We start from the raw sequence: 24,212 nt of genomic DNA on the forward strand, positions 1-24,212 counted from the left end.
GTTTCGCTTTTCTCCGGCAAAAATCTCGGCCTTTGGATCACGGAGTGTGATCGTATGACGCGTGTTGCGTACTTTCGGTGGGTTCAATACGTGGTGTCCATGTGAGTTGACCAGACGCGTGTGTCGTGTGATGATGGATTCAACGTGTGGATGAAAACGGGTGTGGGTTTGGGCTTTTAGGCCCAGATTTTATGTTTGCTCTTTGTTTCGGGCTTTGGTGTGTTTTTTAATTGTAGTTTGGTTTTTGGGCTTTTGGTCTTTTATTAAATAAAATTAGATGGCGAAAAAAAAAAAAAAGCAAATGGAAAAGAAAAATCGTGGCTTGATAAGCACATGTACCGACGACGATAAGCACCCATATAGTAATTGTTTAGATAGAGGAAAAAGATAATATTTAAATTTTATAATAATAATAAGAAAGAGAGTGGGGGGGAATCAGGCGGTATCTAGTTCAGGCTATCTCTTACCTCTCTTACGCACATTCACTCCCACCCACGAAGCTTCCTTCCTCCTTCTTACATAAACTAGCTCCCTCATTCACACCGTTACATTTCACAAACAAGAATCACCAAACACAACTACAAAATCAAAATTTCGGAATCCAGCTGATTGATCATATCATTGCGACAATGACGGAGGAGGTTTCGTGTTGTCCGCCAATCTCTTGTCGATTCGTTCTGGAAAGGTATTATCTGGGATCGATTTCTTCCTATTAGGTTTGTTGTTGCTGTTGTGATATAGTTGGATGTCATTGGAGAAAGGAGTAAAATTTCAGTTTCAATGTATATTTCACGGATTGGTTTGAGTCGGAGTTTCCCGCCGCTTTCTGGGGGATATAGTGAAATTCTAGGGTTTAGGGTTGGACATCGTCTTTCTCTAGCGTCTTCTCCAACACTGCAATCAGGAGATTGACAAATTCAAATCAGACTCGGTTTTTGTGAAATGAAAGGCTCGATTCTCACTGTTTTGTCAATGGAGAATCATCATCATCATCACCCTTCAACGCACTTATCCATGGATTCCAGTGTCTCCTCCTCTCACGAAGAACTCGATCTCGAGATGATGAACAACGGTAACCGCCAAATCACTCTTTACAATCCACCAGACATCAACCTCCCCTTGTCCGTAGGAAGAACCTCCATGTCGTGGAACTTGGATTCCTGCGACAACATTTTAGACGTTGGCCTCAGCCCGCATGTCTACGAGACCACCGAGACGTTCCTCAACGTGGTGGCTCCCAGTAAAGTCAGTAAAAAATGCTTGAAACGAGGAGATAGCATGTGGGGAGCTTGGTTCTTCTTCAGCTTCTACTTCAGACCGGCGCTGAACGACAAGTCAAAGTCAAAGGTCGTTAGAGAAGCTGGAGGGTGTTTTACAGGGTTTGATAAATCTGATCTCAAGCTCGACGTGTTTCTCGTTCAGCACGATATGGAGAACATGTACATGTGGGCTTTTAAGGATAAGCCCGAGAACGCGCTCGGTAAAATGCAGCTGAGGAGCTACATGAACGGGCACTCACGTCAGGGCGAGCGTCCGTTTCCCTTTAGCGCGGAGAGAGGGTTTGTTCGGTCCCACAGGATGCAGAGGAAGCATTACAGAGGGCTCTCTAACCCCCAGTGTCTTCACGGGATCGAGTTTGTGGCGTCGCCGAGTCTCTTGTGCGTTAGTGAAGAAGATAAGAAGAGGTGGATGGAGCTGACTGGTCGAGATTTGAAGTTCACTATCCCTCCTGATGCTAGTGATTTCGGCTCGTGGAGAAACCTTCCCAACACGGAGTTTGAGCTGCCTCATGTTGCGAAACCCGGTTTGAGTAACGGCAAGAAGATACTTAATGGTTCGGGATTGCATTTGACGAGCAACGCTTCTTTCAGCAGCAATGGTGACTCGTCAGAAGGAGGGAACAACAGTAAGAAGAGGAAAGAGTTCTTATCTCCGGGAAGCAGCGAAGAAGAATGTTGCTTGACTGTTAACAACGTCGAGACCCACCAGCCTGGTTGGGTAAAGGACTTCACTGGAGTGATGAAGAACGTTCACGGGCCCGCGACTGCGGCCAAGACCATCTATGAAGACGAAGAAGCTTACCTGGTCGTGGTAACTTTACCGTTTGTGGATTTGAACAGCGTGAAGGTCTCATGGAGGAACAGCATCACGAACGGAATCGTCAAGGTCACGGGGTCAAGCACGTCGAGTGCTCCTTTGGTGAAGAGGAGGGAGCGTACTTTCAAGCTGGTTGATCAGACGGCTGAGCATTGTCCTCCGGGGGAGTTCATGAGGGAGATACAGTTGCCGAGTCGGATTCCGGAAGAAGCAAACATCGAAGCGTATTTTGATGGGACAGGACCGGTTCTAGAGATCCTGGTGCCGAAGCTGAGGGGAGGAGTGGAGGAAGAACACGAGGTTAGGGTTTGTCTAAGGCCACACCACCTCGGAGGGGTTAGTGAGCTTAAGTTGACGTGATGAAAAGGTGTAACATGTTTTTTTATGCATTTTGTACATTGGGAAAATAAGCCAAGCAAGTGCAAATCCCAAGTAACCTATTGAAAATTTCTTTTATTTCTTTTTGGTGTCAGTGTAACTTTTTCACTTATATTTTCTTATGATCAGTAACCTTGTTGTCATCCCACACTACAAGTCAGCCGTTTGGGTTTTTTTATTGCATCAATATGATCTAATGCAAAACACACTAGTAAAACAAGGTCCAGTTTCATACTAACAAGGAGCATGATAAGTAACTCGAATTTTCAGTGAACTACATTGATTATCATAAGTCTCAACCCAGCATTGACGCAGGTAACAACCACCAAGATGCAGAGAGGTTTAAGAATGAAACTGCTCCTTAATTTACTAGTGTGTTTGGTTTTGCATTAGAAAACTGATGCAATAGAAAACAAGTATCACAAAGCAGATGCCATTTAAACAGCATGAATCTGGAGATTCACCACAGGACGAATGCGTATGTACAATAGCACATTACATCATGCAAGCAAGCTTACAGTAGATGCTAATTTGAAACAAATAAAACTGTAAAAAGAACAACTCCCATGGTTTATGGGAAGAAACTCATATAAGCTTAAACATTTCATAAAAGCTAAGCGAGTCGCAAGCATCACAATCTAAACTCACTCATACCTGCGCGTATATATCAGCTCTGAAACAAGTAAACTGCATGATAAAATCTGAATGATGAAAAGCAACTATGAAAACAAGTCTATTACGCATTCATCAAAAACCACATTGTCATATTACATAACTGGGGGAAACATCTCGACTGTATGGAATGCTAAAGACATGCTGATTCCCAGACATTAAACTGTTTTGTTTTTTTTTGGTAGGAAACCAGCAAAAAGATAAAAAAAAAAAGAAAAACATCAGTTTTTCATTCGAACTTTGGGTCGGCGACGACGAAATGGTAAGCAATGACCAGAATGAAGATGAAAATGCCGAGAAAATTGGCAAAGAATCCGAGGTCTTGGTCGTCAAACATCTGTTTACATCACAACAGGAAGCAACAATCAGAGAAAGATAGAAAGAAAGAGTCTCATCAGATCTGTGCGTAATTTAAATAATCCTGGGAATATAGATCCATGCCTCTACCGATTCAGATCCACAGATTCCATCACCATCTAACGAAGAAACAATATGACAATTCGAATTGAAAAGATCTGTAGCATTTTACCTTCGAAAGCGCAGGGACGATGAATTTCCTCTTCGATTCTTCACTGGGCGAGTCTAACGAAACAGATCGTAAAAAGTGAAATAGGGTGGGGAAGGATGACTCTGGTTAAGGAGAAGGTTGACACAGAACCGACGACGTTTAGATGAATACCGTTACGACGTCGTTTAGACAAAACACAGAGAGCAAATAAAGAGTGTGGCTGCTGGGATTCGAGCCCAGGTCTCCACGGCCACAACGTGGAATTCTTACCACTAAACTACAGCCACTTTGTTGTTACAATTGTAGTTATTGTTTTCTTGTTCTTGCATAGTATTGTTTTTAAGTTAAGCTTATCCATATTTTGAATTTAAGTTTCAATGTTTATAAACAATGCAATGTAATATTTGTGTATAACTTAATGCTATTGCTTTGCTTATCTATAAACATTGCAAGGCTCTGTATAAAAGTAGATGGAATTGTCTTTTGAATAAACACTTTAGAAGGGTTTGAGTTCCTCGGTACACATGATACTGATTTCTCTCAACTCAACTGCAAAAGCTAAAAAAAAAAAGCTCACAAAGATAAAAAGCTAAACCCCGATAATGTCAGACCATCGACACCAATCTAAATAACATACTCATACATAAAGTATATCATGCACTAAAGAAATACATGTAGTCTTTGCAATGGATTTAGTCCCTCCTTTCAACTTGTTTCCTCCATTGCCTCTTTGTGATACTTGTCCAATTCAGCATCAAGATCCTCTGCAGACACCTTTTCATCACGTCCTCCTCTTCCACTGCCACGACCACCGCCTCCTCCTCCTCCTCCTCTAGCTCCCCTACCACCACGGAAATTACCTCCGCCAAAACCACCACGAGGCCTTCCCATAAAACCACCTCTTCCTCTCCCTCTGTTGCATAACAAGTTTATACAAAATATTTAGTAAGACTAAAAGGGTTCGAGTAATCGACCTATCCAGGCTAACTAACAAGTCATGCGATCAATATAAAAACTCAAAGACCAACACGTCAACCATATCAAATATATCATTTATAATATCAAGACTGAAAACAACACAAACCTAAAGTTTCCATTGAAGTTCCCATTGAAGTTGCCATTGTAGTTCTCATTAAAGTTCCCAAGTAACCCATTCGAAGGAAATGGAATTTGAACAGGAGCAAGCATAGGAGGTGCTGGAGCTGAAAGATTAGTTCCAACAATCTCAATCTTCATCAGCTTTCCATCCAACTGAACATCATTGTAACGCTTGACAGCTGCCAAGGCATCACCACGCCGTGAAAAAACAACTTCAGCAGTACCCTGAAAGCACAGTTTGATCAGTTCAACGCGATCTAATAGCAGTAGAAATCTTATCGAATTACCTTGGATCTTCCACTCCTATCATAGTGAATCCCATAACGCTTAAGGTCACCAACCTCTGAGAAGAGCTCCTATAAAATAAACAAACAATTAACTTCAAAGACACGATCTTTCCTCTTTCTAAAGAAAATTCGAATGAAATGAGACCTTGATATCCTCGTTGGAGACACCATAATCTAAATTTGAGATGTAGAGCTTCGTTCCAGCCTCGATTGAAGATCCGCCAACGCCAACACCCGCAGACTGATGCCCAAAAGCAGCCGCCACACTCGCGTCAGTGGCGAAAACGTCGTTAGCCCACATCGCGTCATGAGCTTGTTGCATCGGCTGTCAACGAAAAAAAGATCTCAACTTTAACAAACCCCTAAAAGGAACTGAACTCTCTGATCTGGAATGAAGAGGTAGTTAAGGGAGATTAAAATCAATCGCTGACCCTTGAATACGGCGCCGTTCTGTTTCCCACGCGGTTAGCAAACCGTCGAGACGGACCGGAGGAGCCACCGCCGAATCCGCGACCGCCGCCGTTTCCTCGGCCGCGAGATCCGGTAGGTTTTCGATTGGATTTGATGAGGTCGTCGAGTGACATATCCAAGCCACCTGCCATCTTCGCCGGAGATTTTCTCTGCTTCGAGAAGAGAGGAGAAGGGAGGAGCAGCTAGGGTTTCGTTGCAGTGATTAATGAAGCTCAGAGATAGCGAGAAGATCTTCTCGAGAGTATTGCGATAAAAGCCTCGTAATGTTTGTTAGATATGTATTTGCGCCCGAAACTCTTGATTGTTACCGTTTAGTCCCTTTAAATATTAATGGGCCTATTGGAATTGTACAAGTCCACGGACCGCAATACGCATCCTTCTTCGGGTACGCGCTATAACCATTGCCTCGCATTTCTAAAGGGAGAACAAAAAAAATATACATCATGAAATTATTATTTTATAGTTTATTTGATCAATTGTTAATTCCTATGAAAATGACCAAAATCAATCAGTATGTTTTTGCTGACAAAAAAAATCAATTTATTTTACTTGGAAATTAATTGAATAACTGATCATCAAATTGACCACATTCTGTTTGCTAATGCCATATTTGCATTCTTGTATTGTTACTTTTACCGTTGCCTTCCTTTTGCTTCTCTTATATTTAACACATCTCTTTCGAAAAACTATAAAATAACTTAGTTTAAATATATTTCGTAAATACTATTTCTTCACTACTCGATCTTCCCACTTCAGTGTGAAGGATTCATCATAAACATCAGATCAATCAATTCTTGAAACCGAACATGGCGGCCTTAAGCCATGTGCTACACGCATTACCTGTATGGGCACTGTATGTTACTACTAGGTACATACATAGACGTATTAATATCAGTACGTTGGCAGGCACCTTTTTTGGCAAACACATTTGTCTTTGAACTACAAAAAAAAAAATTGATAACTACAAAATTGTTTTTTGGTTGTAGTATTTTCCAATAATATTATTTAGTTGTAAATAAGGAAATAAATAGAGTAATGTATTTTTGATCAAAAAAAAAAAAAAAAATAGAGTAATGTATTTTATTAGTGGTCTCACATGGTCACATCACTTCCCCATGCAATGAACCGGACGTCATGCATGTGCCACTCGCCGTTGAGAATAGTAAATGCTATCATTATTCTCTTCATAGTCGCCTATTCGTAATGCTGAGTTTTTGTTTGTTCGGGTGGCTTAAACTATAGATCTAGCGATAAACTACCTTCGTATATATAGTACTACTATTTTACAGAACTGTTATAAATGTAGATTGCTCCATTCTATTAATATATTAATTAGCCATTCGTTAGGAACTTAGGACAACAATTTGCATGCTCGTAGGGGCGGCCACTGGTTCGTCTTTCGTTTCATTAATACAAGTTGACAAACCCATAAATAGACGACGTAAAGTTTCATTTCGATCCGGTTAGATAAAGTTTTGGGTGATGAACTTATACTTCACACCAATATAGATTTAGTACACAATAATTAGATTATTGAAAAATCCTCTTATAAAAAAATTAGATTATTGAAAATGAATACATCAAACTTCTTTTATAAATGTATACTGTACTAACTTAGAAGTTTCAGACTATAGACTATTGGTCCATAATTTTCTCATTGTGTTCGTAACCAGTGTCTAATAATATCACATGTAAGACATATTAATTCTCTCAAATAAAATTGAGCTAATGCACTTATTTAAAGAAAATTGAATTAATTAATGACTGGGAGATTTTCAAATGCCACTATACTACCATCATTTTGATATTTTATATTAGCAGTAAAATATTAACTTAATTTCCCGGTAAAAAAAACTATTGTTTTCAACTCTCAAGTCTGGACTTCTCAGTATAAGTTGTTCAAATCTCTGTTTTAAATCATATAGCTATATCGTAAATAATAATTTTCCAATCTCGATAGTGGTGTGTGTAGTCTTGTGTAATTTTCTACCTGTATTCTTTTCCGCCAATTGGACCAAATTGATTAAATCACACCTAACAGTGTCATTATCAGGCTTTCAGCAATATTGGGAGGTAAGAAAAGCGAATACATCCAAATCTCTTAGTTGGATTCTCTGAACTTGGAAACGGAAAGTTAGAGAGGAACTATATGAGCATGGGCTATATGAATTAAATAACACATTCTGTATAGTTACTTTATATATCTTTAACTGCCGGTCAAAAACTTTTTAAATCACTCAAATGTTTTTGAATTTTGAGTAAAGTGGGAGTTAAGTTTGATTTTCCTCGAAAGATTCCTTCTCTTCTGAAGAAAATCATAATGGTGTTTCTTTTTTTGGTCAAATCATAATGTTGTTCAACTATATATAGTTTTTGTTTTTGTTTTTGAAACTCTTGATAAACTATAGTTTCTATACATAGTTTTAGTAAACTTGGTTTTGTTTTTGATAGCTAGCGTTGTTTAACTAAAAACGATAGTATTATTTAGGTTTGCTATAAATAAATATATTAACTAAAAACCATTTTCCATATGCAAAGTATCGTTAGTTTAAATAAAAAACATATATATATATATATATATATATATATATATATATATATATATAATCTAAATTTGATAATTCTTAGCTGTAATTTGTAATATCTTATAGTTTATTGGCTTAGACTTGCATAACCTCTCTAAATTTGTAAATAAAATTTTGAATTAATTAGATGCTTAATTCAATTTGTATAGCTATATAAATTAGGAGGGTTTGGGTAAGTGGTAACTCATTCACTGGAAACATGTGAAGAGAGAAGGATGTCAAGTAGATGCACACTTGTATTGTATAGTAACCAACGGCTTCTCACCAAACTTCATTAATACTTTGGTCAACCCTATATGATTCAACACTTAATATTCAATGGTTAGTCACGTTAATACCCTCCATTTTTTCAAAACAATTAGGGTTAGTAGTCATCAATCCCCAAACGTAGCGTTTACTTATACTATTACCTTTACTTGAATAGACGAAAAATCAAATTCCTTTAGAAAAACGAGGCATCCCAAAGAAGGAGGGAACACCACTACATGTATAACTTGTTTGATAACAGCCCTGTTAGGCGCTTGAACGCTGCGGCAGCGACGGCGATCAAAAATACAGAAGGAATGGTGAAATTGTTTTGCTTGTGAAAGCCGCAACGATTACTATGACGTTAAGAAGCGGAGAAACCGAGAGAAATTGTGGAACGCCAGATAAAACAGCGTCAGACTCCGTAATTATTTGAGTCGCCAGCGGCAACTTCTGTTCCTATTCCACTCTCACCACCGTGATATTTTTTATTAATTTCTTTGTTCTCCGTGTTTTTTTCTGGTCGCTAGTCTCTACCGCTGCGTTTACGTAACGAACAGGGCTAACAACAAAAAAATCAAACAATTTAGCACTGTCTATAAACTACAAAGTGTATAGCCTATAGAGTTCGAAAAAACTTGCATGCTTTAGAAATAACTGCGAATAGACTGGTTTTACTGTATGAAACAATTTTCCGTTGAAGTAAACCGCAATGGCAGAGTTTTATAGACCTTAAACCAAAAATTATTGAGAAGTAGACATGCTTGATTTGGGCACATGAAAGTGTTCTATATATCACTCGAAAGAGATATTCAAACAGCTCCTTAATTTGATTTAGAGTTTGCATGCACTATCGATCGTCAAAAATATATATTAGAGTTTATATGTATGTGAATTGTAAATAATTAAATACACATTGTTATCTATTTATCTATATATATATACGTATTCAATTTTTGTGTGGATTCCTATGAGTGTGATATTTTGCTATTTATTCATAGATCCATTCACGTAATAATGTCGATGAAACTAGAAGACACCAAGAAGAAGGCATTAATGAAACTCTTTGCCACTTATAAATATGCTTCTCTCATAGTACCATATTATTCTCTAACACCCCTCTTCCTTCTTAGTTTCTCTCTATCTCTCTCTTCCATATTGGTTCCTGAGAGACAGATCTCTGAAAATAAAGAGGCCAAGCTACTAAAAATGGGATTATATTCACTAATCACAGGGAGAAGAGGACCAAGTGGGTTTGGTTCAGCTACAACAGCTGAAGAGGTTACCCAAGGGATTGATGCAACTCATCTCACTGCAATTATCACAGGTTCATACATCTATGTACACACATATACAGATGTATATATGTACCATAAGTTGATTGTTTTTTTTTTTTGTGACAAAATGTGAGTTCATTTCATAGAAATGGCATTGAGATATAATAGCTTGGATCTAATTCTGCTAGAACTAGCAAAGGCTATCTAAGAACCCCAAAAAAGATAAAAAAGATCCTTAGATACATTGTTAGGCTTAATCTAATAAAGACTAAGGCTAAAACATGAAACATGGAGAACAACATGACAGCAATTGACTATAGTTATAATACCATAACATCATTTGACTAGACACATTTTGTGGTTTAGCGCTGTTGCTGAACTAGTTTGAGTCAAATTTTGATGATAAAACTGTGTTTGCCTCACAAATGCAGTACGAAATCAATGCCGTCATGGAATCGCTATACTCATTGCTAACAAAAACACACAAAACTATTTAAACCAATTAGTTGACTTTGTTTTTTTTTTTTTTGGTGAAAAGTTGACATTGTTTTGACATGAGTTTATTATTGTAAAAGGAGGGGCAGGAGGGATAGGAATGGAGACAGCGAGGGTAATGGCCAAGAGAGGGGTTCATGTGGTAATTGGTGCCCGAAACATAGGAGCTGCAGAAAATGGCAAAGCCGAGATTCTCAGACAAAACACAAACGCACGTGTCACCCTCCTCCACTTAGATCTCTCTTCGGTCAAATCCATCAGAGCCTTTGTTCGTGACTTCCATGCCCTCCATCTTCCTCTCAATCTCCTCATGTACTTTCTCTCTCTCTCTGACACCCTTTTAATAGATTTTGGACCACATTTTTTTTTTTAACTTTTAGATCATTGATATTACGTCATAGTGGTCCTGAATGGCATCCACATTAACAGCTTTAAGGTCGTTAACATTGTTTATGTTACCATTAGTAAAATCTGCTATTCGATTTAACATTTTAATCCAAAAAACATCTGCTATGCCAATAAAATAAATAAAAATAACATCCAACATCCAAATTCTAATTTTGTGTTTAGGATTATGAAAATAAAACGAGCAGAACTACTGTGAATGCTAGTAATATTAGTATTTCAAGACGAGGCACCATTTAACTGCTATTGATTGTATAAATTCCCTAAACCAATCGATATAAATTGTAAAATATGTTATTTGCAGAAACAACGCAGGAGTAATGTTCTGTCCATACCAACTCTCTGAAGATGAAATCGAATTGCAGTTTGCTACAAATCACATTGGTAATATTTATGAAAACAAGTGCTTCTTAAGAAGCTTTAGGTTTGTTTTTTAAGAAAATAAACCTTAAATTTGAAACATTAATTGCTGAGCGTATACTATATAGGTCATTTTCTGTTGACAAACTTGCTCCTAGACACAATGAAGACCACAGCTAAAACCAGTGGTGTCGAAGGAAGAATTTTGAATTTATCATCTATAGCTCATATCTATACTTATAAAGAAGGAATCAAGTTCGACAGCATCAATGACATATGCTGGTAAATCGTAGACTAGTTTCAAAACTTGAATTATTTTGAAATCTGCAACCGCTCTGTGAAACATGCAGTGATTAACCATTAGTATCTTTCACATTGCATCTTATAACCATATCATTTTGTTTTTCAGTTACTCGGATAAAAGAGCTTACGGACAATCAAAACTAGCCAATATATTGCACGCTAACGAGCTCTCCCGTCAACTTCAGGTCGCCTTCACAGTTCACACACACACACACACACGCACAAACATATACATCTAAGTGTTATTGCTTAATAGATGCTGTAGAGAGCACATATTTAAAAACCTCAAAATCTTTTTGGGACATTGTTTTGTATGATAGGAAGAGGGAGTGAACATAACAGTGAATTCAGTGCACCCTGGTCTCATCCTCACCAATCTCTTCCAACACACTGCTCTTTTAATGAGTAAATTTTCTCTCTGTTTTCCTCATATTATTTCCTTTAAATTTTCACTATTGTTTGTTTTAATCCCCATTTTCACAGGGTTCTTGAAGTTCTTCAGCTTTTACTTGTGGAAAAATATACCTCAGGTACTAAACTACTAGAAACCAAGTACTCAGCCAGATTAAGGACCTAACTCTATGACTATGCCACTTACCATCTCTTAAACTCGTACAATTAACATGTGAGAGACAAATACGAATATGAGTTTGTGATACCCCGTGTGTTATGTTGACAGGGAGCAGCTACAACATGTTATGTTGCTCTGCATCCAACGCTGAAGGGAGTAACGGGAAAGTACTTTGCAGATTGCAACGAAGTCACTCCAAGCAAACTTGCTAGAGATGAGACTTTGGCACAAAAACTCTGGGATTTTAGTGTTAAGCTCATCAACTCTGTTTCTAAAAAGAACTACCTGGGTTTCGAGGACACCATTTAATGAAATAACTAAGAATCTCTTTTAATAAGAATCTCTTGTTGTCACTTATAAGAGTAAAAGTTAAAAGGATGAGTGAGATTTGGATGTGATGTACCTTGTTTCCAGACAAACGTCAGATCGATGGCAATAGTGTTTAACCAAAATTTATCACTTTCTCACAGTTTTACCTGCTTAATTGTCTTCGGGAACACCGACGTAATCTTCTCCCATGCATTGGCTTATCTTCTTCCGATAAAATTGGATCCACTTTTTAATCATTGAGTTTTGTGTCTATTGATATTTTAATATATATATTTTCGTACTTCAAAGCCTTTTTCATCTTTCAATACCCACGAATCTCTCAGCCAACGTCAACCATAGCATGTAAGATTCTAAAGAAAATTTTCAATATTGGAATCTCTAAACATTTACAAGAAAAGGGAGTTCTCGATCATTCACACTTTTGCTTCGGTTATTTTGTCACGTTTTAGCAATTGGTTTCGTCTCAGAGGTCGTTATCAATTCAAGACTATAAGTTTTGTATTGTATTCAGAAGCCCGAAATCATTTAACATATTGAAATAAGAAATTACGATTGATTCATTATCATATAAGTCATTTTACAAAAGACTGATTATTAATTTATTATGCGATATTAGAATGAAGACAGGGAAATGTTTATGCGATGATAGAAGGCTTAAATTTTTAAGTAAAAGCAAAGGAAAACACGAAATCAGTTAGAAGAGGCGTTCCCTTCCTTGCTAGCATTGTCATCTTTCTTGTCACTGTTTGCTGGAGGAGCAGCAGCTGGAGTAGGCGGAGGCATCTGATGGCGCGGCGGCTGAGAAGGGATGGTGGATGGAGGGTTTGCTGTGACAGATATGTCGGTGAGATCCAGGAGGGAGTTCGGAAAAACGCTCAGAGAAGGCTTTCTCTGGTGACGGCTTGGTCTCTCAGACATTGTTAGTTACAGATTCAGACAAGAAGGACAGGGAGCAGAGAGAGAGAGAGAGAGGGTTTATTGTTTTGAGTGATGAGATTGAGAGAGAGAGAGACAGAGTTTATATAGAGAGGGTGAAAACAAATGGGGTTTGGTAGACGGTGATTATCCGAATTCCGAGCATGTACTTTAGTCAATTTCCATGCAGGTATCACATTTTAAGCTCATAACATTTATTACATAATTAATGAAAAATAGGAATTGAAATATTATTGAATTGAAAATATATTACTCTTCCATAAACTCGTTTTCAGTACATAGAAATATATTTAAATTCTTTTGGCAATATTTCTTAGTACTTATCTCCAATATTTTCATAGCTTTCCAAAGTGGGCCAGTTCTGTGCATGGTCAAATGATTCATAAACATCTACGAGAAGTCAAAACGTATTTATAACAGTTACCCTACAAGTCTACCATTAGTCAGGCAATTCTATAAACTAAGATTGACCATCAAAAATTCCAAAATTGTACTCCGTGTAATTGGTTTTAGATTAAAAAGTTGTAATGTATGATGTCCACCACATGTGGTGTATGAGATACATAAGTTAATAAACATGATTAACTGTATGTAAATAATTTTACCGCTGCAGTCTCTTAATGGGTGAAAAAGGTTATCACTACAGTTAATTGTAAACTTCTCCAATAATCATCAAAGTTCATTGCATTTAGTGGTAACCGAGAAGTTCATTGCATTTGATGAAAGTCTGTATAATAGGTCTGACAGATATTAAAACTCCCGATAAGCTTTTCTGAAGGAACAATAAATTAAGAGCTCACAATTATTTTATTATTGTAAATAACTTTTGTCTTTTCCTGTCTAGATGACAAACATTTCTTCCTCCATGTGAGGAGATGTCAGCTCACTGGAAGTAACTATTGTTACAACTTACAAGTCCCATAAAGCCATGCAGACACGTATGCGAACATGTATTTAATTTTCTGTGTCTGAATTTTCTAGTTCATAAGACTGGTTTAAATACTCAAAATTGGTGATTTCACAAATACATATGCTGATTAAAAAATTGAAATGGGAGACGGTAGATATTGTTTCGTGTATATTAAAGTCAGTGAGGTACCTTGGGAATCATATAACACGGTTCTGAAAATCGGCGTGTTTCAAAAAAAAAAAAAGAATAACTTAGATGGATGTGTTAGATGTTTTGGATGGATGTGTTAGATGTTTTGCATGTGCTCTCATCTTATGAATGGAGGTGTTACATACTTACATTACCATGGTCTAGAAATAGCTAGGATTTGCAAAATTTTGCAGAATATTAATTAATCTTTCAACGAAAATGTTAACAAAACTCATCGTTAACTTTCCATTGTGATCATTTATATATGAAATTCTTCCACTTGCTGGTAACACTACAAGATATAACAAGAATAGTACCGTATTACCACTCCATTTTCCGTTAACTGTGAGGAACAATGATAAGCTATGAAACTGCTAAAAGGCATAACAATCGCTCAAAGTGACGTTTTGCCCTAACATAAACCAAAGTCTCCTCCCAAAGAAGTCTGAGAAAGCAGCTTCAAAGACTACCAAATCGCCTAAGAAGGCATAGTTCTCATTAGCTTTCCTTCTTCTTGCTCTCCGTATAACTAGTATAATCTCTGATTATCGTTATGAATTAAGACAATGTTCAGTTTGAAATAAGAGATGGTGATCCAACCTACTTGTCAAAAAAAAAAATGGTGATCCAAACTTATACTAATCATAAGAAATTGCAAATAATCGATATTTAACAATGTATTATTCAGATATATCAGATTTGATAATCGTTTCAAAGAGAGAAACAATGATCTCTAAAATCTCGAGAAACTAGCCATATTTTTCCCGTCCGCAGATAAAAGATCAATTGATCTTAAGAGCTTGTAAATTTGGTGACGGCTTTGCTTCCGCCTTCCTTCGGGTTCTTTGTGACAACCCACCCCGTGGGAACTACCTGCCCCGTGGGCCCCAGGTTCACAGCGCTGCAGCGCACCGACCCCAACCCCTCCATTATGAGTTTTCTCTAACTCCATAATTAGGTTGTTGGTGAGCTTCGAACCCAGGACCTCACCCTTTAACAGCATTCCCACTGGACAAGCTGTCACCAATTAATCTCGGGTCGGTGCGCTGCAGCGCTGTGAGCCTGGGGCCCACGGGCAAGTAGTTCCCACGGGGCGGGTTGTCACATTCTTCTTCTCCACCTCGGTCCTTTCTCCTCCTTAGGCGCCATTAGTGAATTGGAATCGAGAAAACAGTGAAAGATTGAACGGTGAATGATAATATCTCTGGGCAATGAAACCATGAATGAGATATGGTTTCGAAACATGACAAGATCACTTGCCTGTCTATCTTTGGTTCGTCGGATGAGAAACCGTTATAGTACAAATTAACCGTTGGGGCTCGCGCCGTGCACTGGAGTCGGGTTTTATTGGGCCTTCTGACTAATATACACGTACAGGGTGAAAAGCGTTAGGCCCGTAAACAATGTCTTCACGTGAAATTCTGATAAACACTTGGCACAATTCGTCTTTTGTAAATGTGATCAGTGATCACAACGCTAATATAAACTTTCTTTGGGTTACATTTTCGTTTTCTCCGAGACAATATACTTTCAACTGCATCTGATCTACAAGAAACTTGTATCAAGCTTTTCTTATGTAGATATGAATTACGAATAAATTAAAGGTTTATAAATAGAAGAGTTATGCAAACACTTGCAATTTTTTTTTTGTATTAGACAGAAAGTTCTCTATATTCTTAACCATCTTAAACCTATTTTTCACATCCTAAGTATTCGGTCTAAAACTGGTACCAGCTGCTGGATGAGTTTGTAAGAGCAATAATGTAAATAAATTATAGTAAGTAATTTTATGAACTTTTGATGATTGAAACTTTGTACCTGCTATTGAGTTTCCAAGAATGAGTTCTTCGACAAACACCGTTACCAAACTTGGTGGTCCATCCCGTTCGAGAATCCAACAAAAGAGACTTCCCAAGATGTGGGGATAACTCCTACGTACAGAACTCATATCCAAGTTTACTAAGTACATCAGAATTTGTGAGGAGCGCATATTGGCTAGTTTTTATCCTATCGCTTTGATTTGGTTAGGTACAGTACAAACTATTGATGGACTGGAATGGAATGGTGGATTGGGATATAACAGAAACATTTTCATATTATTGGATGGGAAGTACGTACGAGTGTAATTATTTTGTTTATCAACCAAACGCTTTGTCAGGGAATTGCATTTCAAATGTTCTGGATACACAAGCACACACACACTCTTATATTCATGATGAGCATATTTTTCCATCTCCATGCATTTGTACATGATAAAAATATATTGTATTCTATGCACATTTCTTATTTGCCCGTTTGAAAACGTACGATGAACGGTTTCACCGATAAAGATTCTAGTTCTACGATGAAGATTTTCCCGAAACACTTGGATTGACGGATGGTTCTTCGTGACATTCTCAGTAATATCATCATGACTCTCGAAGTCATGTGCGATAGCAATACCAAGTAGCAGGAGCAACTTTTAATTTATTATGAGCCCAAACAATGGATGGTGAATAGACGCGACCACAACGAACGGTTCTGCCTACAATATTCTGAAATCTTTCCCAGTCCTGGGTTTCCACACATCATGTTGTTAATCTTATTATATAAAGCTTGGTTCTTCAAAGTTGCTAATTAACATGATTGCGACATGTGTCAATTAATTTATTAAGATTGTGACATGTGTCAAAAATATGTTACAATTCTCTTTTATTAGGATTTAAAAAGATTTAGAAAAACAAAATTATTAATACATTTTTTTGGACACTAGAAAAGGAAAATTACTACAAAAATATAGTTTATTATTCTTTTTAGGAGTTAAGAAAATGAAAATTACTATTACATAGTCTTTTACAATTATATTTGTAAGGCTCTTTTTATAATATTTTAAAAATATTTGATAGTAAATTTAATTTTTAAAAATTCTATAAACAAAGAATAATTGTAAAAAGCTATTTGAAAGTATTTTTTTCTTTTTAAAATATTTTGTATATTTTCATCTTTAAAGATACTAAAGAAAGATATTATAAGATAAAATATTAATTTTTTTAAAAAAAAATTCAAATAAAAACGAATTATAAAAACCTACAAGTACAAAAAAATTATTTAATAAAAATCAAATAGAAAAACTAACTATAAAATAAGTGATATTCCTTTTTTTAAAACCTAAGTTAAAAAAATGTAAAAGTACTCTTATTATTTTCATATAAATAACTAACTTTCCTTTTTAACCGATAAATGTATGCTACAAAAATATAAACCAAAATAAATATTATTTTCACATCTATATTTAGGTTTAAAGTTCCTCATATTATTTTCACAAAAAATAGTATTGATAATAAAAATATTATCTGAGTATTTTCTTTTAATTTCTCTAAACAATTCAATTTTTTTATCATCATTTTTACATCTTATGACGCTAACACAAGTTTTTATTATTATTATGTTTTTATCGTACATAAGTATGTGTAAATATGAGAAATATATGTTTGTATGTATAAGACATAATATAATTAACTAAAAATAATTTTTTTTATTGAAAATATATTAGTTGTATAAAATTCTTAAAAAACAAGAAAAATTATAGTTGAAATTTTCCTTTTTAAAAAAAATTAAAGTAACTTATTTATTATAAATAAATAATTTTTCTTTTTAATAGATAATTTTGTGTTAAAAAATTATAAACCAAAAATAACTTCAAATATTTTACCTGATATGATTGTGACATTTGTACAAAAAAAAAACATTGTGTATGTATTAATAAAATTCTATCATTATGTGAAATTGTTTTTTTTTTTCTAAAATCCTAAATAAAAGAAATTTGAAAAATAACTATTTCCTCTTTTAATTTTAACCAAATAAGATTTTTTTTTCCTTTTAAATCCTCACCAAATAGAATTGTAAAAGTAATTTTTACTTTTTAAATTTAATGATAAATATGATACTGAAATATCTAATTAGAAATATTAGTGATATTTAGAAAACGAATTTTGAAAATAATATGATACTGAAAATATTTAATTTAAAATATTAGTGAAATTGAGAAAACGAATTTTGAAAATAACAACTTTTAAAAATAGTTAATATTTGCTGGAAATAATTATTTGATAGTATTTTTATTTTCTAAATCCTAGAAAAAAATAATTATAAAAGATTATGTAGTTTTAATTTTCTTTTCTAACACCCTAAAACTGTAAAAAAATATATTTGATAGTTCTTTTCCTTTAAAAAGAAAATTCTAAACAAAAGAGATTTGTATCATATTTTTTAATTCTTAACCATAAGAGAATTGTAAGAAGTTATTTGATAGTATAGAAAATTTGATGATGAACATGATACTAAAAATTATTTAATTAAAAATGAAGTGTAAAAATAGTATTGATATGAACCATAAAAATCATAATTTAAAATTATTTGAATAATTTTAAAAATTGTAAAAGTTTATATGATCATACTTTTCCTTTTCTATAATCCTAAACAAAAATATAAAAAAAGTATTTGATAGTTTTTATTTTATTAATTTTAAATAAAAACAAGATTTAGAAAATATTTTTTTTCCTTTTTAAAAAATCCTAACAAAAGTAAACATACCTACTTAATAGTATTTAAAAAAAAAGATTTTGATAACGAGTACGATGTTTATGTGTTTACTTTTTTTGGTATTTATGTGTTTGGCTATACGAAAATCAAACACATGTTTGATATGCATTAGTTTATAATTCATTTAAATTAAAATGTTATTATGAAAATAAATAATGAATCAAGAAAATTATTTAACATCAGATAAGTTTAATAAAACATTAAATTAGTACATAAGAAAGTGTATAACGTTGTCATTGCTTCTTGGCCTTATTTAATTTCTAAATTCATTTTTATTTCATTATAATTATTATTTTGGGTTGGATCCGGTTTCAATTTTTACGTTTGGATGTTTTTTCTATCTCTAACAAATATTAACTGAAACTTATGTGTGTAAACGAGTTTTTAACTATAAAATAAATTTCACATAACATATGAAAAAACAATTTAAAAAAAATAAAATATTTTTTTAAATATTTTTTATTAAATTAAAATATCAAATAAAGCTCGTTGCAACGCACGGATCCAAATCTAGTTTGTTAATAAAGTAACCTTCGAAAAGAAACTTGCTAGTAAAGTCCTTAATTTAACGTAGCCACACTTTTATTTATAAACCTAATGTTAAGGGACTTTTTCTTTCATCCAAAATTCTGTTCTGTTTTGGTTTAGCCCTATCAAACAAATACCATAATAACTGCCCAACTTATTATTGGCTCTAATTAAGACTAATTCATATCATGTTGGTGTTAGTTATAGGATCGACATGAACTGTAAAAACCAGGCCATGGAATCAAAAAAAGGATTTAAGAAGGGAATTTATATAGCAAACATCAAGTTAATGCTATACTACAAGTAAAAAGAAATAGAATTGTATATAAATATCACTAAAATTGTGTTCTGGAAAATAATAGAATCATTCATACATTTAACATTTATCATAAATAAAACTATCACGGACTATACATGTCAATTTAAAACGAATGGTCTGTCATTCGTACACGAACAAAACATGTAAATTATCGACAAAAGACCACGTCGATTTACTTGAATAGAAGAATTTTTGGAATTAGGTGGACATTACTACAGAAAAAATACAAAACAAAATAAAACTGATTAAAAGTTTATAATAGCAATATTAAAAGATGTTTATCAAATAAATTCTTATAAAGATGGGTCCTACAGTAGGATTCCTACTTCACGTGGTTACGGGCCCCATCGTCACGTAAGCTTACTGGTTGATAGCTTCTCGTAAAATCTCTTGTAATCTCCTCTCAACCAATCATAAGCAGAAGCCCACGTGGGATAATCGGACCCATCACGAGACACTGTTACAAGTCAGCACTCAGAACAAGCAGGTAATCAGCACTCCCTTTAGATTAAGGATAATATATTTTATTACTTAAAATATTAGTGAATATGTCATATTGATTTTTTTCTTTTTTGACATCATATGTCATATTGATTTACGGTATAGTTTCTCTTATTTCTAAATACTGTATGATATGCTGTTTCAATTTTCTAAAATTGTATTTTTCTTCTAATTAACAATTATCTTTTTTTTTGAAAAAAAGAGTGCCGATTCCATTAACAATTATCTTTTTTTTTGAAAAAAAGAGTGCCGATTCCATTAACAATTATCGCGTTGTATAGACACAACTAGCCGATTCATAAACATGTTACCTGTAACGAAAATTAAAAAATAACATTTATATGTTGATTTGGTTTTTAAGTATCTGTAATCAATTACACAAATAAAACAAGCCCTGTCCATTTTAGGTTTAAACCATGACTATATACTGAAAATTATTTCTTCTAGATATTTTGTCTTATATATATTTTAAGGTGCATTTCTCTTTTTCTGTTCTTGTAGTGTTGTCACCTGCTTTTCTTCTCCCTTTCGTCATCATCTCTCTACTTGCTTCTCTATATAACAAACTACTCTTTACATCAATATCATATCATGGGTGATCATAGCAGCTCACAAGCATCTTACATCCATTTGGTACCGATTTTTTTTTTTTGAATGAACATTTGGTACCGATTTAATCAAACTTGTTTTTTAGTTTTTCTTCTTGAATCAATCTCTGATCTTGATGCTGATCATATGATGATGATATACGGTCTTAATTCGTCATCATACTATATAAATTGTGTTTATGGGATGCAGGTGCATCATTTGATAGAAGAATGCATAGTCTTCAACATGGGCAAAAAAGAGTGCATGGATGCTCTGTTTAAGCATGCTAATATCAACCCTATCATCACTTCCACGGGTACATACACACGCATAAATATATATACACACATAAATGCACACACACAAGACATATGAATACAATATATGGAACTAGTAAATATATATTAGTATATACTATATAGTGGGTAATTGACTTGGCAAAAAAAAAAATAGTGGGTATTAATTAATTTTACAGTGTGGAAGGAGCTAGAGAAAGAGAACAAAGAGTTCTTCGAGGCATACGAGAGAAGAAGAGAAGAAATACCGACCGAGAAAGAGACGGCTCGAAGAATCCGAGATTTGCTTTCACGAACTAAAATCTAAGATCACAATACCTACTTGCTTATGCATACACATATATGCATGTATGTGTATGAATGTATGAATAAATCGAATTTTATAATATACTCAACGGGAAGTGATGATTATGTACTGTAATTTCCAGTAAGGAATGAATAATTTTATTAATGGGGAAATGGCATTTTCATTTATTTATTTTTTGCTAATGACATTTTCATCTTTAGCACCGGTTTCCTCTACAATAAACTGATGAGAAAAAGGCCTTATAGGGTAAAGGGAGGTGGAGGCGCACATCTGGTGGTATGATATATAAGTGAGAGCTTCTTTTAAGAATGATATACCGATTTATTTGCATATATAACCAATTAGATCGTGACGATATTTTAGGGTGTTTATTATTAAGTTTATGATTTCCTGTATTTATATTTATATTTTAAATATGTGATTTTCTGCAGTAAAATATATATATAACGTTTGCCCAATATATATATATATATATATATATATATATATATATAACATAATTCATAAATAATTAAGATACATAAAATATAAGCAAAAGGAATATAATATATGATTTGCATACAAAGATTTCATTCCCATTTGTGTTCATTGCTTATGAATATAGTTCAAACTTTCTATCTATATAGTTGAAACTTTCTCTATGAATGTATAAAATGAAAGAAAAAGGAATATATATATATATATGATTTCATTTGTATGCAAAGATTTCATCTCCGTTTATCTTTATTATTTCTGAATCTGATCAAATACTGTGTTAGAAAGAATTGTGTATGATCATAATCGATTATAAAGATAGTTATCAAACTTAAATCACAATTAACTTCGGACTTGGTTCTATATCACGCATGACTCATTCATTCACGGTTAACAATAGTTATTGACTATTAGTCACTATTAGTCTATTACCAAATACAACCATCCACTTTCTAAAAAAAAAAATCCTCGATCATTAAGATTTTTAGAGTTTCATACCCTATCAGGTGGTTATATAATTTGCGATGAAACTCTATAGTTTTGTCATTTGTGCACCTCGACAATAATTAGGTTGAACCGTGTTTAATTAAAAAACAATGCCGGGAAGAAAAAATGTTGGAAATACATCAAATGTCGAAAAACCACGTGGAAGGCACGTGGGAATGTTCGTCATTACATAGGATTGCGTGTTAGGATTTGGTGATGACGTTAAAAAACTATTGTGGAGTAGTACTTTCTACCGTTCTTCAAATTCAGATCCGGTGTTTACAGTTTATTGACTGGATCACTCTTTATTATTATAAATTTTTTATTAGTTAAGAATAAACAATAGTGAAGGATACATCAAATTTATGTATTAAGTTGTATTTTCAAAAGATAAGACATTATGGAATTTTGTAAGAAGCTCATGAGTTTAAATATAAAGGAACAATTTGCTACGACATTGTCCACTTGAGAGAACTGCAAACTAGTATCCCAAGCTAATTAAGAAGCTGAATCAGGCATTATAACACACTTAACAGAATTAGTAAACATTTTTTTGTAACACAACTAGTAAACATCTATACTCTGTAGAAGACACTAAAGTCAAAGAATATTGGCTTGCAGATCTATATGATTAGAAGTTAACTCACTATCAAACCAAATTGAACGAATACAGCTAGTTCATTTTGTTGATCTCGGATCTCTGCTTTACAAGACATTTTCTCGCTACAGAATGGAAAAAAGGATTTTGCCAAATTTAAAAGGACAAGTACAAGTACTTAAATGTGAAAGTCAGTAAATCTTGTTTCTTCAAAATAGATTCGAATCTGGCACCATTTCTTTTTTTTTTTAAATTAGTGTCGCAAACGAAATTTAAATGTTAGAAAGCAAACAAGAAGAAGAGAAACCACCTTTTTTATTAACATATATACCAAAAAAAAAGAGAGAGAGAAAGAGATGTCAACAACAACACATCGAGAAAAAGGTTTAAAATGACAACGTACTTTGGAAATACCAATGAATACGCAATGTAGTTCCAAGCTCTTTGGCATGCATTTTCAAATATTATATTTTTGTTTTGTTATTCAAAAAATGGTTCCGACGGTCCAGTTTATTTGCGTAACCTTCGCGTATACTTATTCTAATGTTAACGTCTCAGTTTTGGTCAATCTTAGTGGTATTCATTAATATGGAGGAATCAAAACAAAATTTCGTAACCACAAGTTCACGAGTACAAGACGAAGATAAGAGTTATAAATGAAAAGAAAAATCAACAAATGATGGGGATTTTGTCTCTTTGTTATTCATTTATGAGTTTTGTGTTTGTATTTGAGTAATGCTGATATTGGTGGTAACCTAAAGAGGAATAATCTTTTTAGACGTCGTGACAATTAGCTAGGTTTATTAGAATGGAAACTAATTAGTTGAATCTAATCATCAAAAAGCACCGAATAAAAACAATTTGAAAATTTTGTTTTTTATGTAAAGGTATTAGAATGGAAACTATTTAGTTAAACCTAATCATAAAAAAAAAACTGATGATGATATGTCGTAGTATTATTGTTTTGATGTCACTCTCGGTCGATGATATTTCATTTGATACATAATTCCTAATTTTATTCAATTTTTGGAAAAGAATCTCAGTGAATAAATTTTTTGAATCTCTCAAAAGTCAAAGGTACCATTCACTACTCCTCCTCTCATGAACCTTATAAGCCCATTAATATTATAAAGCCCATTAGTTCGGTAAAACAATTAGATGAGAAAAGCCCAATAATAACTTGATGCATGTCCAGTCCCTTCCTCATCGCTGTCGTCGAAGGTCTCTCCGACTCTAGCGACTATGGCGTCTCTGCAGCCACCGTGGGATAGAGTTTCTAAACCATCTCTCTGATATACCTAGTTTCAAGATTCTGGAGCTTAAATGATCAGAGATCCATGCAAATTATGGTTGAAGTAGTTAGGATTTGTCAAGAGTTAGCGATATAAGCTTAGAGATTAATGTTTAATCATCAAC

The 24,212-nt window shown here is 34.2% G+C and overlaps 6 protein-coding genes and 1 non-coding gene across 8 annotated transcripts; 3 read left to right on the forward strand and 4 right to left on the reverse strand.

The window, feature by feature from the left end:
- Window positions 1-433: 433 nt before the first annotated feature.
- On the forward strand, window positions 434-2,618 carry LOC106448746. The gene has a single exon (XM_013890593.3). The coding sequence runs from the start codon at window positions 943-945 to the stop codon at window positions 2,455-2,457; it is 1,515 nt and encodes a 504-aa protein (XP_013746047.2). The 5' UTR covers window positions 434-942; the 3' UTR covers window positions 2,458-2,618.
- A 577-nt stretch (window positions 2,619-3,195) lies between these two features.
- On the reverse strand, window positions 3,196-3,781 carry LOC106377129 (dolichyl-diphosphooligosaccharide--protein glycosyltransferase subunit 4C). Its single transcript, XM_013817313.3, has 2 exons — window positions 3,677-3,781; window positions 3,196-3,484 (listed from the first exon to the last, which is right to left on the reverse strand). The coding sequence occupies exon 2, from the start codon at window positions 3,482-3,484 to the stop codon at window positions 3,377-3,379; it is 108 nt and encodes a 35-aa protein (XP_013672767.1). The 5' UTR covers window positions 3,677-3,781; the 3' UTR covers window positions 3,196-3,376.
- Window positions 3,782-3,870: 89 nt separating this feature from the next.
- TRNAH-GUG lies at window positions 3,871-3,942 on the reverse strand. Its single transcript has one exon. It is a non-coding gene; the product is annotated as a tRNA-His (tRNA).
- A 180-nt stretch (window positions 3,943-4,122) lies between these two features.
- On the reverse strand, window positions 4,123-5,757 carry LOC106448736 (THO complex subunit 4B-like). The gene is made up of 5 exons (XM_013890585.3): window positions 5,472-5,757; window positions 5,186-5,365; window positions 5,041-5,109; window positions 4,740-4,978; window positions 4,123-4,568 (listed from the first exon to the last, which is right to left on the reverse strand). Exons 1-5 carry the CDS (start codon window positions 5,640-5,642, stop codon window positions 4,361-4,363), a joined length of 867 nt encoding a protein of 288 aa, XP_013746039.2. The 5' UTR covers window positions 5,643-5,757; the 3' UTR covers window positions 4,123-4,360.
- Window positions 5,758-9,378: 3,621 nt separating this feature from the next.
- LOC106377123 (short-chain dehydrogenase TIC 32 B, chloroplastic-like) lies at window positions 9,379-12,222 on the forward strand. 2 transcript variants are annotated; one of them, XM_013817300.3, is made up of 8 exons: window positions 9,388-9,669; window positions 10,195-10,426; window positions 10,824-10,903; window positions 11,008-11,161; window positions 11,289-11,367; window positions 11,503-11,587; window positions 11,666-11,712; window positions 11,862-12,222. In XM_013817300.3, exons 1-8 carry the CDS (start codon window positions 9,399-9,401, stop codon window positions 12,060-12,062), a joined length of 1,149 nt encoding a protein of 382 aa, XP_013672754.2. In that variant the 5' UTR covers window positions 9,388-9,398; the 3' UTR covers window positions 12,063-12,222. The 2 variants fall into 2 exon arrangements, with proteins under 2 accessions (XP_022554145.2, XP_013672754.2); XM_022698424.2 differs by having other exon boundaries at window positions 9,379-9,669; window positions 11,503-11,712.
- Window positions 12,223-12,607: 385 nt separating this feature from the next.
- On the reverse strand, window positions 12,608-13,191 carry LOC106377114. The gene has a single exon (XM_013817288.3). The coding sequence runs from the start codon at window positions 12,999-13,001 to the stop codon at window positions 12,774-12,776; it is 228 nt and encodes a 75-aa protein (XP_013672742.2). The 5' UTR covers window positions 13,002-13,191; the 3' UTR covers window positions 12,608-12,773.
- A 7,340-nt stretch (window positions 13,192-20,531) lies between these two features.
- LOC106443013 lies at window positions 20,532-21,405 on the forward strand. Its single transcript, XM_048751760.1, has 3 exons — window positions 20,532-20,680; window positions 20,846-20,951; window positions 21,111-21,405. Exons 1-3 carry the CDS (start codon window positions 20,639-20,641, stop codon window positions 21,236-21,238), a joined length of 276 nt encoding a protein of 91 aa, XP_048607717.1. The 5' UTR covers window positions 20,532-20,638; the 3' UTR covers window positions 21,239-21,405.
- Window positions 21,406-24,212: the final 2,807 nt, after the last annotated feature.

Source organism: Brassica napus, chromosome C3 (assembly GCF_020379485.1).
Source record: "Brassica napus cultivar Da-Ae chromosome C3, Da-Ae, whole genome shotgun sequence".
Taxonomy (NCBI): domain Eukaryota; kingdom Viridiplantae; phylum Streptophyta; class Magnoliopsida; order Brassicales; family Brassicaceae; genus Brassica; species Brassica napus.